A 16,872-nucleotide genomic window follows, 5' to 3' on the forward strand; every position below is an offset into this window, starting at 1 on the left:
GGTGTCGGATACAGGGAGGGGGGTGTCGGATACAGGGAGGGGGGTGAAGGATACAGGGAGGGGGTGAAGGATACAGGGAGGGGGGGTGAAGGATACAGGGAGGGGGGTGAAGGATACAGGAGGGGGGTGTCGGATACAGGGAGGGGGGGTGTCGGATACAGGGAGGGGGTGTCGGATACAGGGAGGGGGTGTCGGATACAGGGAGGGGGGTGAAGGATACAGGAGGGGGGTGAAGGATACAGGAGGGGGGTGAAGGATACAGGGAGGGGGGTGTCGGATACAGGGAGGGGGTGTCGGATACAGGGAGGGGGTGTCGGATACAGGGAGGGGGGTGAAGGATACAGGAGGGGGGTGAAGGATACAGGAGGGGGGTGAAGGATACAGGAGGGGGGTGTCGGATACAGGGAGGGGGGTGTCGGATACAGGAGGGGGGTGAAGGATACAGGAGGGGGGTGAAGGATACAGGGAGGGGGGTGTCGGATACAGGAGGGGGGTGAAGGATACAGGAGGGGGGTGAAGGATACAGGGAGGGGGGTGTCGGATACAGGGAGGCGGGTGTCGGATACAGGGAGGGTGGTGTCGGATACAGGGAGGGGGGTGAAGGATACAGGGAGGGGGGTGAAGGATACAGGGAGGGGGGTGAAGGATACAGGGAGGGGGTGAAGGATACAGGGAGGGGGGTGAAGGATACAGGGAGGGGGGTGAAGGATACAGGGAGGGGGGTGTCGGATACAGTGGGGGGGTGTCGGATACAGGGAGGGGGTGTCGGATACAGGGAGGGGGTGTCGGATACAGGGAGGGGGGTGAAGGATACAGGAGGGGGGTGAAGGATACAGGAGGGGGGTGAAGGATACAGGGAGGGGGGTGTCGGATACAGGGAGGCGGGTGTCGGATACAGGGAGGGTGGTGTCGGATACAGGGAGGGGGGTGAAGGATACAGGGAGGGGGTGAAGGATACAGGGAGGGGGTGAAGGATACAGGGAGGGGGGTGAAGGATACAGGGAGGGGGGTGAAGGATACAGGAGGGGGGTGAAGGATACAGGGAGGGGGGGTGTCGGATACAGGGAGGGGGGTGTCGGATACAGGAGGGGGGTGAAGGATACAGGGAGGGGGGTGTCGGATACAGGGAGGGGGTGTCGGATACAGGGAGGGGGGTGAAGGATACAGAAGGGGGGTGAAGGATACAGGAGGGAGGTGTCGGATACAGGGAGGAGGGTGTCGGATACAGGGAGGGGGGTGTCGGATACAGGGAGGGGTGTGGATACAGGGAGGGGGTGTCGGATACAGGGAGGGGGTGTCGGATACAGGGAGGGGGGTGAAGGATACAGGAGGGGGGGTGAAGGATACAGGGAGGGGGGTGTCGGATACAGGGAGGCGGGTGTCGGATACAGGGAGGGTGGTGTCGGATACAGGGAGGGGGGTGAAGGATACAGGGAGGGGGTGAAGGATACAGGGAGGGGGTGAAGGATACAGGGAGGGGGGTGAAGGATACAGGGAGGGGGGTGAAGGATACAGGAGGGGGGTGAAGGATACAGGGAGGGGGGTGTCGGATACAGTGGGGGGGTGTCGGATACAGGGAGGGGGTGTCGGATACAGGGAGGGGGTGTCGGATACAGGGAGGGGGTGTCGGATACAGGGAGGGGGGTGAAGGATACAGGAGGGGGGTGAAGGATACAGGGAGGGGGGTGTCGGATACAGGGAGGGGGGTGTCGGATACAGGAGGGGGGTGAAGGATACAGGGAGGGGGGTGTCGGATACAGGGAGGGGGTGTCGGATACAGGGAGGGGGGTGAAGGATACAGAAGGGGGGTGAAGGATACAGGAGGGAGGTGTCGGATACAGGGAGGAGGGTGTCGGATACAGGGAGGGGGGTGTCGGATACAGGGAGGGGTGTGGATACAGGGAGGGGGGTGAAGGATACAGGGAGGGGGGTGTCGGATACAGGGAGGGGTGTGGATACAGGGAGGGGGGTGAAGGATACAGGGAGGGGGGTGTCGGATACAGGGAGGGGGTGTCGGATACAGGGAGGGGGTGTCGGATACAGGGAGGGGGTGTCGGATACAGGGAGGGGGTGTCGGATACAGGGAGGGGGTGTCGGATACAGGGAGGGGGTGTCGGATACAGGGAGGGGGGTGTCGGATACAGGGAGGGGGGTGTCGGATACAGGGAGGGGGGTGAAGGATACAGGGAGGGGGGTGAAGGATACAGGGAGGGGGTGAAGGATACAGGGAGGGGGTGAAGGATACAGGGAGGGGGGTGAAGGATACAGGGAGGGGGGTGAAGGATACAGGACGGGGGTGAAGGATACAGGGAGGGGGGTGTCGGATACAGGGAGGGGGGTGTCGGATACAGGGAGGGGGTGTCGGATACAGGGAGGGGGTGTCGGATACAGGGAGGGGGTGTCGGATACAGGAGGGGGGTGAAGGATACAGGGAGGGGGTGAAGGATACAGGGAGGGGGTGAAGGATACAGGAGGGGGGTGTCGGATACAGGGAGGGGGGTGTCGGATACAGGGAGGGGGGTGTCGGATACAGGGAGGGGGGTGTCGGATACAGGGAGGGGTGTGGATACAGGGAGGGGGGTGAAGGATACAGGGAGGGGGGTGTCGGATACAGGGAGGGACGGATTACCAAACGACTTACCTCTTTCTTCTCCTTGGACATGGCCTTCCACAACTCCCCTGCCTTCTTGGACAGTTCCGTCACACTGATACCAGGATTGTCCGATTTAATCTTCTCCCGGTTGGCGTTCAGCCACAGCATGTAGGCAGACATCGGCCGCTTGGGAGCACTCGGGTCTTTCTCCTTTCCCTTCTTACCCTGAGGAGAGTCAGAAAGATCACCCACTTCGTCCCGTCAGACCCTCCCGGGGTCAGAACCAAACCCCAGACCACCCACTTCGTCCCGTCAGACCCTCCCGGGGTCAGAACCAAACACCAGACCTCCCACCGTCCCGTCAGACCCTCCCGGGGTCAGAACCAAACCCCAGACCTCCCACCTCGTCCCGTCAGACCCTCCCGGGGTCAGAACCAAACCCCAGACCTCCCACCTCGTCCCGTCAGACCCTCCCGGGGTCAGAACCAAACCCCAGACCACCCACTTCGTCCCGTCAGACCCTCCCGGGGTCAGAACCAAACACCAGACCTCCCACCGTCCCGTCAGACCCTCCCGGGGTCAGAACCAAACCCCAGACCTCCCACCTCGTCCCGTCAGACCCTCCCGGGGTCAGAACCAAACCCCAGACCTCCCACCTCGTCCCGTCAGACCCTCCCGGGGTCAGAACCAAACCCCAGACCTCCCACCTCGTCCCGTCAGACCCTCCCGGGGTCAGAACCAAACACCAGACCTCCCACCGTCCCGTCAGACCCTCCCGGGGTCAGAACCAAACCCCAGACCTCCCACTTCGTCCCGTCAGACCCTCCCGGGGTCAGAACCAAACCCCAGACCTCCCACTTCGTCCCGTCAGACCCTCCCGGGGTCAGAACCAAACCCCAGACCTCCCACTTCGTCCCGTCAGACCCTCCCGGGGTCAGAACCAAACCCCAGACCTCCCACTTCGTCCCGTCAGACCCTCCCGGGGTCAGAACCAAACCCCAGACCTCCCACTTCGTCCCGTCAGACACAGTGAATCTCCCTCCACACCGTCCCATCACACACTCCCAGGGTCAGACACAGAGTGAATCTCCCTCCTCACCGTCCCATCACACACTCCCGGGATCAGACACACAGTGAATCTCCCTCCACACCGTCCCATCACACACTCCCGGGGTCAGACACAGAGTGAATCTCCCTCCACACCGTCTCATCACACACTCCCGGGGTCAGACACAGAGTGAATCTCCCTCCACACCGTCCCATCACACACTCCCGGGGTCAGACACAGAGTGAAACTCCCTCTACACCGTCCCATCACCCACTCCCGGGGTCAGACACAGAGTGAATCTCCCTCCACACCGTCCCATCACCCACTCCCGGGGTCAGACACAGAGTGAATCTCCCTCCTCACCGTCCCATCACACTCTCCTGGGGTCAGACACAGAGTGAATCTCCCTCCTCACCGTCCCATCACATACTCCCGGGGTCAGACACAGAGAGAATCTCCCTCCTCACAGTCCCATCACACACTCCCGGGGTCAGACACAGAGTGAATCTCCCTCCTCACCGTCCCATCACATACTCCCGGGGTCAGACACAGAGTGAATCTCCCTCCTCACAGTCCCATCACACACTCCCGGGGTCAGACACAGAGTGAATCTCCCTCCACACCTTCCCATCACACACTCCCGGGGTCAGACACAGAGTGAAACTCCCTCTACACCGTCCCATCACACACTCCCGGGGACAGACACAGAGTGACTCTACCTTCACACTGTCCCATCACACACTCCCGGGGTCAGACACAGAGTGAATCTCCCTCCACACCGTCCCATCACACACTCCCGGGGTCAGACACGGAGTGAATCTCCCTCCACACCGTCCCATCACACACTCCCGGGGTCAGACACAGAGTGAATCTCCCTCCACACTGTCCCATCAAACACACCCGGGGTCAGACACAGAGTGACTCTCCCTCCTCACCGTCCCATCACACACTCCCGGGGTCAGACACAGAGTGAATCTCCCTCCACACCGTCCCATCACACTCTCCCGGGGTAAGACACAGAGCGAAGCTCCCTCCACACCATCCCATCACACACTCCCGGCGTCAGACACAGAGTGAATCTCCCTCCACACCGTCCCATCACACACTCCCGGGGTCAGACACAGAGTGAATCTCTCTCCACACCGTCCCATCACACACTCCCGGGGTCAGACACAGAGTAAATCTCCCTCCACACCGTCCCATCACACACTCCCGGGGTCAGACACAGAGTGAATCTCCCTCCACACTGTCCCATCACACACTCCCGGGGTCAGACATAGAGTGAATCTCCCTCCACACCGTCCCATCACACACTCCCGGGGTCAGACACAGAGTGAATCTCCCTCCACACACTCCCGGGGTCAGACACAGAGTGAATCACCCTCCACACCATCCCATCACACACTCCCGGGGTCAGACACAGAGTGAATCTCCCTCCACACTGTCCCATCACACACTCCCAGGGTCAGACACAGAGTGACTCTCCCTCCTCACCGTCCCATCACACACTCCTGGGGTCAGACACAGAGTGAACCTCCCTCCTCACCGTCCCATCACACACTCCCGGGGTCAGACACAGAGTGAATCTCCCTCCACACCGTCCCATCACACAGTCCCGGGGTCAGACACAGAGTGAATCTCCCTACGCACCGTCCCTCCACCCACTCCCGGGGTCAGACGCAGAGTGAATCTCCCTGCAAACCGTCCCATCACACACTCCCGGGGTCAGACACAGAGTGAATCTCCCTCCACACCGTCCGATCACTCACTCTCGGGGTCAGACGCAGAGTGAATCTCCTCCGCACCGTCCCATCACACACTCCCGGGGTCAGACACAGAGTGAATCTCCCTGCAAACCGTCCCATCACACACTCCCGGGGTCAGACACAGAGTGAATCTCCCTCCACACCGTCCCATCACACAGTCCCGGGGTCAGACACAGAGTGAATCTCCCTCCACACCGTCCCAGCACACACTCCCGGGGTCAGAAACAGAGTGAATCTCCCTCCTCACTGTCCCTTCACACACTCCCGGGGTCAGACACAGAGTGAATCTCCCTCCGCACCGTCCCATCACACACTCCCGGGGTCAGACACAGAGTGAATCTCCCTCCACACCGTCCCATCACACACTCCCGGGGTCAGACACAGAGTGAATCTCCCTGCACACCGTCCCATCACACACTCCCGGGGTCAGACACAGAGTGAATCTCTTTCCACACCGTCCAATCACACACTCCCGGGCTCAGACACAGAGTGAATCTCCCTCCACACCGTCCCATCACACACTCCCGGGGTCAGACACAGAGTGAATCACCCTCCACACCGTCCCATCACACACTCCCGGGGTCAGACCCAGAGTGAATCTCCCTCCACACCGTCCCATCACACACTCCCGGGGTCAGACACAGAGTGAATCTCCCTCCACACCGTCCCATCACACACTCCCGGGGTCAGACACGGAGTGACTCTCCCTCCACACCGTCCCATCACTCACTCCCGGGGTCAGACACGGAGTGAATCTCCCTCCACACCGTCCCATCACACACTCCCGGGGTCAGATACAGAGTGAATCTCCCTCCACACCGTCCCATCACACACTCCCGGGGTCAGACACAGAGTGAATCTCCCTCCACACCGTCCCATCACTCACTCCTGGGGTCAGACACAGAGTGAATCTCCCTCCTCACCTACCTCAGACCGTTTCTTGGGGGCTTTCTCCTTGACGATCTTTGGCTTCTTGGCTGGGACTTTCTTGGCCCTCTCGTCTTCGCTCTGGTCCTCCTGGCTGCTGGACGAACTCCCTGCGGCGTTGGAGTCATACCTGGGGCGGGCGGGAGGGAGCGTTCAGACCGGCTACCAATCGCTGGCCTGGCCCCACCCGCGGCCAGCACAAGCCCGGGCCTTTGCTGAGGCCCGTCCACCGCTCCCACAGGCTCGACTCACAGCCTCCTAACCCAAACAACAGACAGGCCCTGCCCCTTCCAACTCAAATTAGCCCCCCACCCCCGCTAAGGAAATACTCAAAGAAAAAGCCCCCGCTCTTTCCTCTCCCTGCAACTCGTCTCCATTCGCAGATCGCCCTCCCCCGGGTTGCCTCTGTCCCTCTCCTGGAGAAACTTACTCCTCATCGACCTCCTCGTCCTCCTCCCCTCCCTCCCCCGGGTTGCCTCTGTCCCTCTCCTGGAGAAACTTACTCCTCATCGACCTCCTCCCCTCCCTCCCCCGGGTTGCCTCTGTCCCTCTCCTGGAGAAACTTACTCCTCATCGACCTCCTCGTCCTCCTCCCCTCCCTCCCCCGGGTTGCCTCTGTCCCTCTCCTGGAGAAACTTACTCCTCATCGACCTCCTCCCCTCCCTCCCCCGGGTTGCCTCTGTCCCTCTCCTGGAGAAACTTACTCCTCATCGTCCTCCTCCCCTCCCTCCCCCGGGTTGCCTCTGTCCCTCTCCTGGAGAAACTTACTCCTCATCGACCTCCTCGTCCTCCTCCCCTCCCTCCCCTGGGTTGCCTCTGTCCCTCTCCTGGAGAAACTTACTCCTCATCGACCTCCTCGTCCTCCTCCCCTCCCTCCCCCGGGTTGCCTCTGTCCCTCTCCTGGAGAAACTTACTCCTCATCGACCTCCTCGTCCTCCTCCCTTCCCTCCCCCGGGTTGCCTCTGTCCCTCTCCTGGAGAAACTTACTCCTCATCGACCTCCTCGTCCTCCTCCCCTCCCTCCCCCGGGTTGCCTCTGTCCCTCTCCTGGAGAAACTTACTCCTCATCGACCTCCTCGTCCTCCTCCCTTCCCTCCCCCGGGTTGCCTCTGTCCCTCTCCTGGAGAAACTTACTCCTCATCGACCTCCTCGTCCTCCTCCCCTCCCTCCCCCGGGTTGCCTCTGTCCCTCTCCTGGAGAAACTTACTCCTCATCGACCTCCTCGTCCTCCTCCCCTGGGTTAAAGGACTCGTCTGGAAAAGAGAGGAGGTTAACGCCGGGGCAGGAGGGAGGGGGCGCAGAGTTAGAGCAGTGATGCCCGCGGGGGGGAACGTGGGGGAGTGTGACTCGGAAAGGACAGTTCTGGACAAGAGAGGAGGTTAACGCCGGGACGGGAGGGAGGGGGCGCAGAGTCAGAGGAGCGATACCCGCGGGGGGGGGGGGGGGACGTGGGGGAGTGTGACGTCCCTGTACCGCGAGGGGGAGGGGGAGGGAAATCACATTCACTCCCGGACATATCGCGGACTCAGAGGGGAGTGTTCTGTCAGCGATGGAGACGAAACAAATCAGGGTATTACGGCCACACGTACTGAGGTATCGGACCCCGAAGGGTGTTCTAGCCAGGGGAGGTGGTGGCAACGAGCTCCCACTCTCTATTAACAGCCCCCGATGGCGTGAGTCCTAAATCGCCTGTGACACCCAGGTCCGGCTCCCAGCCTCCAAGTGGGGCTCCTGAGCCTGGCCGCTCTGCGCGGGCTTCTGCAGCGCAGGCAGGCACGAGCTACACCGAAAGGGCGATTGAGGCCCAAAAACTGTCCCGGAGCCTGCACTCCCGACCGGAGAGACGAGACGACGCTTCCACCATGACAGCTGCTGTCCCAAGGCAGCGGGGCAAGTAGACAGACGAGGGGTCCCGACCCATGCCCGTGACCTTCCTCGGTCGCCGTACCTGCCCGGATAGGAGGCTTTTGGACAGAGTGCCTCTTGCAGTGTATGACCCGCAGAATGGGGCGAAGAGCAACGGGGATACGCCAAATCGCTTCGGCCTCGAGTGGAGGAGTTGGCGATCTCTCCTGGTGGGACGCGGGAACTCACCCGATTCGTCGCCGGAGTCGCTGTCGTTGGCCGTTTCCTCGCGGATCCTGCCCTCCGCCTTCACCTGCTCCAGGTAGGCGTCGTGCTGGTCGTCGTCCGAGTCGGCGTAGTCGTCGTAGGTCTGCTTGATGCTCTGAGGGGGAGGAGAGGGGGCAGCGGTCAGCGAGTCAATCGGTGCCACCAGCACTGGGTGCAGTCACAGCGGAGGCTGACGGGGTCTTGATCAGTCAAAGGTAACAAGTGGAAGACGGGAGATCGAGGCTGAAGGGGGCGTGATGAATCAGACATGATGGGACAGCAGATCGACCCGATTCCGCGCCCACATCCGTCAACAGCGGTCAACGCGACGTCCCCGGCTCTATTCCCGCCACTCCACCAGGAGTTGGTGAGCTCCCCACCCACCGGGACTGCCCTGCTTCCCTCCCACAGTCCTCAGATGGACCGGCTAGGGCCAGCGAGCCGTGGGCTAGCCACGTTGGCGCCGGAAGAGAGGAGACCCTCGCGGGCTACCCCCAGAAAAACGCTCGTCGATGTGACGCGGCACAAATGAACCCTTTCATCCCGTTCTTGACATTCTTTGTACCAAACAGATAAACCTTCCCTCCCTCCCTCTCTCCCCTCCCCGTGTAGAGGGCATATGCTCAAAGTGCATTCATCTGAGGGTATTGGAGCAGAACGAGGCCATTTGGCCTGTCGAGTCTGATGCCCCATTTCACAATGGCGGATCCATTTTCCCTCTCAGCCCCGATACCCTGCCATCTCCCCATATCCCTTCATACCCTGACCGATCAAAAAACTCTCAACCTCTGCCTTAAATAAACCCAATGACTTGGCCACCACAACGAATTCCACAGATTCACCGAGAAATTCCTCATCTCTTTTCCGAAAGGACGTCCCTCTGTTCCAAGGCCATGTCCTCCTGTCCTTCCAGCATAGGAAACATCCTCTCCACATCCACTCTATCTGTGTCCTGTGGTCCTAGACTCCCCCACTACAGGAAACATCCTCTCCACATCCACTCTATATGTGTCCTCTGGTCCTAGACTCCACCACTATAGGAAACATCCTCTCCACATCCACTCTACCTGTGCCCTCTGGTCCTAGACTCTCCCACTGTAGGAAACATCCTCTCCACATCCACTCTGTCTGTGTCCTCTGGTCCTAGACTCCCCCACTACAGGAAATATCCTCTCCACATCCACTCTATCTGTGTCCTCTCGTCCTAGACTCCCCCACTATAGGAAACATCCTCTCCACATCCACTCTATCTCTGTCCTCTGGGCCTAGACACTTCCACTATAGGAAACATCCTCTCCACATCCACTCTATCTGTGTCCTCTGGTCCTAGACACTTCCACTATAGGAAACATCCTCTCCACATCCACTCTATCTGTGTCCTCTGGTCCTAGACTCCCCCACTATAGGAAACATCCTCTCCACATCCACTCTATCTGTGTCCTCTGGTCCTAGACTCCACCACTATAGGAAACATCCTCTCCCCATCCACCCTATCTGTGTCCTCTGGTCCTAGACTCCCCCACTATAGGAAACATCCTCTCCACATCCACTCTATCTGTGTCCTATGGTCCTAGACTCCCCCACTATTGGAAACATCCTCTCTACATCCACTCTATCTGTGTCCTCTGGTCCTAGACTCCCCCACTACAGGAAACATCCTCTCCACATCCACTCTATCTGTGTCCTCTGGTCCTAGACTCCACCACTATAGGAAACATCCTCTCCACATCCACTCTATCTGTGTCCTATGGTCCTAGACTCCCCCACTATAGGAAACATCCTCTCCCCATCCACCCTATCTGTGTCCTCTGGTCCTAGACTCCCCCACTATAGGAAACATCCTCTCCGCATCTACTCTATCTGTGTCCTCTGGTCCTGGACTCCCCCACTACAGGAAACATCCTCTCCCCATCCACTCTATCTGTGTCCTCTGGTCCTAGACTCCCCCACTATAGGTAACATTCTCTCCACATCCACTCTATCTGTGTCCTCATTCAGGACCGCACCTGGAGTACTGTGTTCAGTTCCGGTCACCTCACTACAGGAAGCTTAACAGAGGGTGCAGATGAGATTGACCAGGATGCTGCCTGGATTAGAGAGGGTGCAGAGGAGATTGACCAGGACGCTGCCTGGATTAGAGAGGGTGCAGATGAGATTGACCAGGACGCTGCCTGGATTAGAGAGGGTGCAGATGAGATTGACCAGGACGCTGCCTGGATTAGAGAGGATGCAGAGGAGATTGACCAGGATGCTGCCTGGATTAGAGAGGGTGCAGAGGAGATTGACCAGGATGCAGCATGGATTAGAGAGGGTGCAGAGGAGATTCACCAGGATGCTGCCTGGATTAGAGAGGGTGCAGAGAAGATTGACCAGAACGCTGCCAGGATTAGAGAGGGTGCAGAGAAGATTGTCCAGAACGCTGCCAGGATTAGAGAGGGTGCAGAGGAGATTGACCGGGATGCTGACTGGATTAGAGAGGGTGCAGAGGAGATTGACCAGGATGCTGCCTGGATTAGAGAGGGTGCAGAGGAGATTGACCAGGACGCTGCCTGGATTAGAGAGGGTGCAGAGGAGATGGACCAGGATGGTGCCCAGATTAGAGAGGGTGCAGAGGAGATTCATCAGGATGCTGCCTGGATTAGAGAGGGTGCAGAGGAGATTCACCAGGACGCTGCCTGGATTAGAGAGGGTGCAGAGGAGATTGACCAGGACGCTGCCTGGATTAGAGAGGGTGCAGAGGAGATTGACCAGGACGCTGCCTGGATTAGAGAAGGTGTAGAGGAGATTGACCAGGATGCTGCCTGGATTAGAGAGGGTGCAGAGGAGATTGACCAGGATGCTGCCTGGATTAGAGAGGGTGCAGAGGAGAGTGACCAGGATGCTGCCTGGATTAGAGAGGGTGCAGAGGAGATTGACCAGGACGCTGCCTGGATTAGAGAGGGTGCAGAGGAGATGGACCAGGATGCTGCCTGGATTAGAGAGGGTGCAGAGGAGATTGACCAGGATGCTGCCTGGATTAGAGAGGGTGCAGAGGAGATTGACCAGGACGCTGCCTGGATTAGAGAGGGTGCAGAGGAGATTGACCAGGACGCTGCCTGGATTAGAGAGGGTGCAGAGGAGATTGACCAGGACGCTGCCTGGATTAGAGAGGGTGCTGAGGAGATTGACCAGGACGCTGCCTGGATTAGAGAGGGTGCAGAGGAGATTGACCAGGATGTTGCCTGGATTAGAGAGGGTGCAGAGGAGATTGACCAGGACGCTGCCTGGATTAGAGAGGGTGCTGAGGAGATTGACCAGGACGCTGCCTGGATTAGAGGGCACGTCCTAAGAGGAGAGGTCGAGCGAGCGAGTCTCTGGAGCGAAGGAGGGCGAGAGGTAGCTTGTTGGAGGTGTACAAGTTTGTAGGGGCAAATTTCGTGTCAGAGACTTTGTCCCAGGACACAAAAGCCTTATACAAGGGGCAAGTATCTGAAGATGTCAGAGGGAAGTCAGACGTTGAAGATAGAGAGAGTGAGGGGAGAGAGATAGATAGAGAGAGAGAGAGAGGAGAGGGTGATGCCCAGTTCCTCCACTCACCTCCTTCATGCCTCTGTTTTTAATGTTCAGCTTTTTGGCGTTGACAAAGTCAAACAGCTTGCCGTACTCCTCCCTAATGCGAAGAAGAGGGACAGAGAGGGGGGGATTACCATCACCAACGCACCTGGACTGCTGAGTGAGCCCCAGCCCAGGGGGAGAACCGTCTCCACCTCCACCCTGTCCCATCGCCCGTCCCCAGCGCTCCTTCCCTCTACCCTGCGGTATTTCTGAATCGTCCGACCTCGCCATCCCCCCCCCCCCCTTCCTCCTGCTCCTCGCTGTCCGTCTCCCTTGCCTCCCCACTCCCTGCCCCTTTCCCCTGCATCTCTCCTTCCCGCCCCTCACCTCTCGATGCTGCTGAAGGTGTACAGGCCCCCCTGCTTGGTCTCGATCTCGAAGTCGAAGGAACGGGTGGTGGTGGTGCCGCGGGCAAAGTTGACGTGGGAGATCTCGTCGAAGCGAATGTGGACGGGCGGCTTGTGAACGTAGATGAAGCCGCGCTCCAGCGGGTACAGCAGGCCCGAGCTGGCCTTGTACGAGCAGCTGATGCAGTGCGCGCCTGAGTTGCTGCGGGGAGAGGCACAGCCAGAGTGAGCCGAAGGGGTTGTCACAGGTCATAACAAGTAAATCCCTCTGCCTATTTAGACTACTATCAAAATGGAGTCAAGTTAGGGTTAGGGGAAGTACTACGAGATGTACAACAAGTACATCAATCAATGAAAGCAAGCACGCAGGTACAGCAGGCAGTGAAGAAAGCTAATGGCATGCTGGCCTTTATAACAAGAGGAATTGAGTACAGGAGTAAAGAGGTCCTTCTGCAGTTGTACAGGGCCCTGGTGATACCCCACCTGGAGTATTGTGTGCAGTTCTGGTCTCCAAATCTGAGGAAGGACATTCTTGCTATTGAGGGAGTGCAGCGTAGTTTCATGAGGTTAATTCCCGGGATGGCGGGACTGTCAAATGTTGAAAGATTGGAGCGACTGGGCTTGTACACACTGGAATTTAGAAGGATGAGAGGAGATCTGATTGAGACAAATAAGATTAAGAAGGGATTGGACACGCTGGTGGCAGGAAGCATGTTCCTGCTGATGGGTGAGTCCAGAACCAGAGGCCACAGTTTAAGAATAAGCGGTAGGCCATTTAGAACGGAGTTGAGGAAAAACTTTTTCACCCAGAGAGTGGTGGATATGTGGAATGCTCTGTCCCAGAAGGCAGTGGAGGCCAAGTCTCTGGATGCATTCAAGAGAGAGTTAGGTAGAGCTCTTATAGATAGCGGGGTCGAGGGATATGGGGAGAGGGCAGGAACGGGGTACTGATTGTGAATGATCAGCCGTGATCACAGTGAATGGCGGTGCTGGCTAGAAGGGCCGAATGGCCTACTCCTGCACCTACTGTCTGTTGTCTATCCATTCCTCGATGTCCTGGTGGCTACTGCAGGTCTGACAAGCCCTCCATTCTGTCCCCCTCTGAGGGCAGCCGTGATCTTCTTCCCCATCAGCTGTGCAGCTGCCCTCACCAGAGAAATTATTTAAATCAGAAAGGTGGGTTACACCAAACACCCCGGGGTGACAGAGGGCGAATTATTTAAATCAGAACGGTGGTTTACACCGAACACCCCGGGGTGACAGAGGGCGAATTATTTAAATCAGAAAGGTGGGTTACACCAAACACCCCGGGGTGACAGAGGGCGAATTATTTAAATCAGAACGGTGGGTTACACCAAACACCCCGGGGTGACAGAGGGCGAATTATTTAAATCAGAACGGTGGGTTACACCAAACACCCCGGGGTGACAGAGGGCGAATTATTTAAATCAGAACGGTGGGTTACACCAAACACCCCGGGGTGACAGAGGGCGAATTATTTAAATCAGAACGGTGGGTTACACCAAACACCCCGGGGTGACAGAGGGCGAATTATTTAAATCAGAACGGTGGGTTACACCAAACACCCCGGGGTGACAGAGGGCGAATTGTTTAAATCAGAAAGGTGGGTTACACCAAACACCCCGGGGTGACAGAGGGCGAATTATTTAAATCAGAACGGTGGGTTACACCAAACACCCCGGGGTGACAGAGGGCGAATTATTTAAATCAGAACGGTGGGTTACACCAAACACCCCGGGGTGACAGAGGGCGAATTATTTAAATCAGAACGGTGGGTTACACCAAACACCCCGGGGTGACAGAGGGCGAATTATTTAAATCAGAAAGGTGGGTTACACCAAACACCCCGGGGTGACAGAGGGCGAATTATTTAAATCAGAACGGTGGTTTACACCGAACACCCCGGGGTGACAGAGGGCGAATTATTTAGTCTGCACGGGCCGCTCGTACAACCCGATCGGGGGCAAAGCAGGAGCTACACTTCACCTCTAGGCTAGCTGAGGGATTGAGAGTCTCTCACCTACTTTGGTAGAGATGCATCTCTACCCCGACACCTTGTGTTAGATGGATTGGGAGATTTTTGAAAGTTAAATGAGCGAGGAAAGGGTAGTTTGATCCCTGTCGAAGTGTCAGCACAGCTTTCTGCTCCGGACGACCTTGCCCCCAGTCAAAATGTCTTCATCACACGTCGGCAACAGACGGTCGTGTCAGCCTCCCACGAGGCACTGCTCCCGCATACAGCCAGACCCTCGTCAGCGTGATCCCCCGCCCCATCACTCACCCCACAAAGTTACCGGGCACAGTGATCTTGCGGCTGACCAGGGACTTCATGATGCGACTGACCACCTCGTACAGGGGGCCTGCCATATCCCGGGTCAGCTTCCCATCGAACTTCTTCGCCACCTCCTCTCTGGGAAAGGAAGTGGGGCCGTCAGAGTTCTTGAAACAAATATCCGTCCCCCCCACCCCACAGACACCGGCCCTCCAGATCAAATTTAGTCTATTGTGGACAGCTCAGCCAGTCCTTTCAGCCCACGTGTGGCCTGTATCTCTCTAAACCTTTCCTATCCGTCTCCCTGTCCGAGTGTCGTTAATGTACCTGCCCCGACCACTTCCTCCGGCAGCTCCTTCCACAGACGGACCACCCGTATCCCTCTAAACCTTTCCTATCCGTGTCCCTGTCCGAGTGGCGTTAATGTACCTGCCTCGACCACTTCCTCCGGCAGCTCCTTCCATAGACGGACCACCCGTATCCCTCTAAACCTTTCCTATCCGTGTCCCTGTCCGAGTGTCGTTAATGTACCTGCCTCGACCACTTCCTCCGGCAGCTCCTTCCACAGACGGACCACCCGTATCTCTCTAAACCTTTCCTATCCGTGTCCCTGTCCGAGTGTCGTTAATGTACCCGCCTCGACCACTTCCTCCGGCAGCTCCTTCCACCTACGGACCACCCGTATCCCTCTAAACCTTTCCTATCCGTGTCCCTGTCCGAGCGTCGTTAATGTACCTGCCTCGACCACTTCCTCCGGCAGCTCCTTCCACAGACGGACCACCCGAATCCCTCTAAACCTTTCCTATCCGTGTCCCTGTCCGAGTGTCGTTAATGTACCTGCCTCGACCACTTCCTCTGGCAGCTGGTTCCATAGATGGACCACCCTCTGACTGGAAAAAATTGCCTTTGGGTCCCTTATTAAATCACACACTGCACTTTTCCCAGCTCAATGGCATCCTTCATAATCTCCCCCACCCTCGACAATCCCCACCGTTCACAGTGTGTCCCCCACCCTCCGACACCGAGGTCCCCCTGTCCCTCGACTCTCCACACCGTTCACAGTGCGTGTCCTACCCTCGTACGCCGAGGTCCCCCAGTCCCTCGACACTCCCCACCATTCACGGTGCGTGTCCTACCCTCGTACGCCGAGGTCCCCTCGTCCCTCGACACTCCCCACCGTTCACGGTGCGTGTCCTACCCTCGTACGCCGAGGTCCCCCCGTCCCTCGACACTCCACACCATTCACGATGCGTGTCCTACCCTCGTACGCCGAGGTCCCCCTGTCCCTCGACACTCCCCACCGTTCACGGTGTGTGTCCTACCCTCGTACGCCGAGGTCCCCCCGTCCCTCGACACTCTCCACCGTTCACGGTGCGTGTCCTACCCTCGTACGCCGAGATCCCCCCGTCCCGCGACACTCCCCACCGTTCACGGTGTGTGTCCTACCCTCGTACGCCGAGATCCCCCTGTCCCTCGACACTCCCCACCGTTCACGGTGCGTGTCCTACCCTCGTACACCGAGGTCCCCCCGTCCCGCGACACTCCCCACCGTTCACGGTGTGTGTCCTACCCTCGTACGCCGAGATCCCCCTGTCCCTCGACACTCCCCACCGTTCACGGTGCATGTCCTACCCTCGTACACCGAGGTCCCCCCGTCCCGCGACACTCCCCACCGTTCACGGTGTGTGTCCTACCCTCGTACGCCGAGATCCCCCTGTCCCTCGACACTCCCCACCGTTCACGGTGCGTGTCCTACCCTCGTACACCGAGGTCCCCCCGTCCCGCGACACTCCCCACCGTTCACGGTGTGTGTCCTACCCTCGTACACCGAGGTCCCCCTGTCCCGCGACACTCCCCACCGTTCACGGTGTGTGTCCTACCCTCGTACACCGAGGTCCCCCCGTCCCTCGACACTCCCCACCGTTCACGGTGTGTGTCCTACCCTCGTACGCCGAGGTCCCCCCGTCCCTCGACACTCCCCACCGTTCACGGTGTGTGTCCTACCCCTGTGTTAAACCCGTCACCCACTCACTCGCTCATGTTCAGTGTCAGACTCAGCTCATCATCCTTGGAGAAAAGCAGGATCAGGAAGTGGTACCGTGTCTGCCCTTGTTTGATTGGAGGATCCAGGCTGATCTGTAATGCAAGGAAGCCGATAAGATCACTGACACCGGGAGTGTGTGATGGGACGGT

The 16,872-nt window shown here is 58.5% G+C and overlaps 1 protein-coding gene across 1 annotated transcript in view; it reads right to left on the reverse strand.

Moving 5' to 3' along the window:
- LOC132390520 (FACT complex subunit SSRP1-like) overlaps nucleotides 1–16,872 on the reverse strand; it is a 112,751-nt gene that overhangs the window by 68,431 nt on the left and 27,448 nt on the right. The window contains exons 6-13 of the mRNA XM_059963137.1: nucleotides 16,712–16,815; nucleotides 14,689–14,817; nucleotides 12,367–12,588; nucleotides 12,022–12,094; nucleotides 8,428–8,560; nucleotides 7,541–7,586; nucleotides 6,335–6,464; nucleotides 2,642–2,818 (exon numbers count right to left, since the gene is read on the reverse strand). Of these exons, the coding sequence (XP_059819120.1) occupies nucleotides 2,642–2,818; nucleotides 6,335–6,464; nucleotides 7,541–7,586; nucleotides 8,428–8,560; nucleotides 12,022–12,094; nucleotides 12,367–12,588; nucleotides 14,689–14,817; nucleotides 16,712–16,815 (1,014 nt within the window). The remainder of the gene's footprint in view (nucleotides 1–2,641; nucleotides 2,819–6,334; nucleotides 6,465–7,540; nucleotides 7,587–8,427; nucleotides 8,561–12,021; nucleotides 12,095–12,366; nucleotides 12,589–14,688; nucleotides 14,818–16,711; nucleotides 16,816–16,872) is intronic.

Source organism: Hypanus sabinus, unplaced genomic scaffold (assembly GCF_030144855.1).
Source record: "Hypanus sabinus isolate sHypSab1 unplaced genomic scaffold, sHypSab1.hap1 scaffold_941, whole genome shotgun sequence".
Lineage (NCBI taxonomy): Eukaryota > Metazoa > Chordata > Chondrichthyes > Myliobatiformes > Dasyatidae > Hypanus > Hypanus sabinus.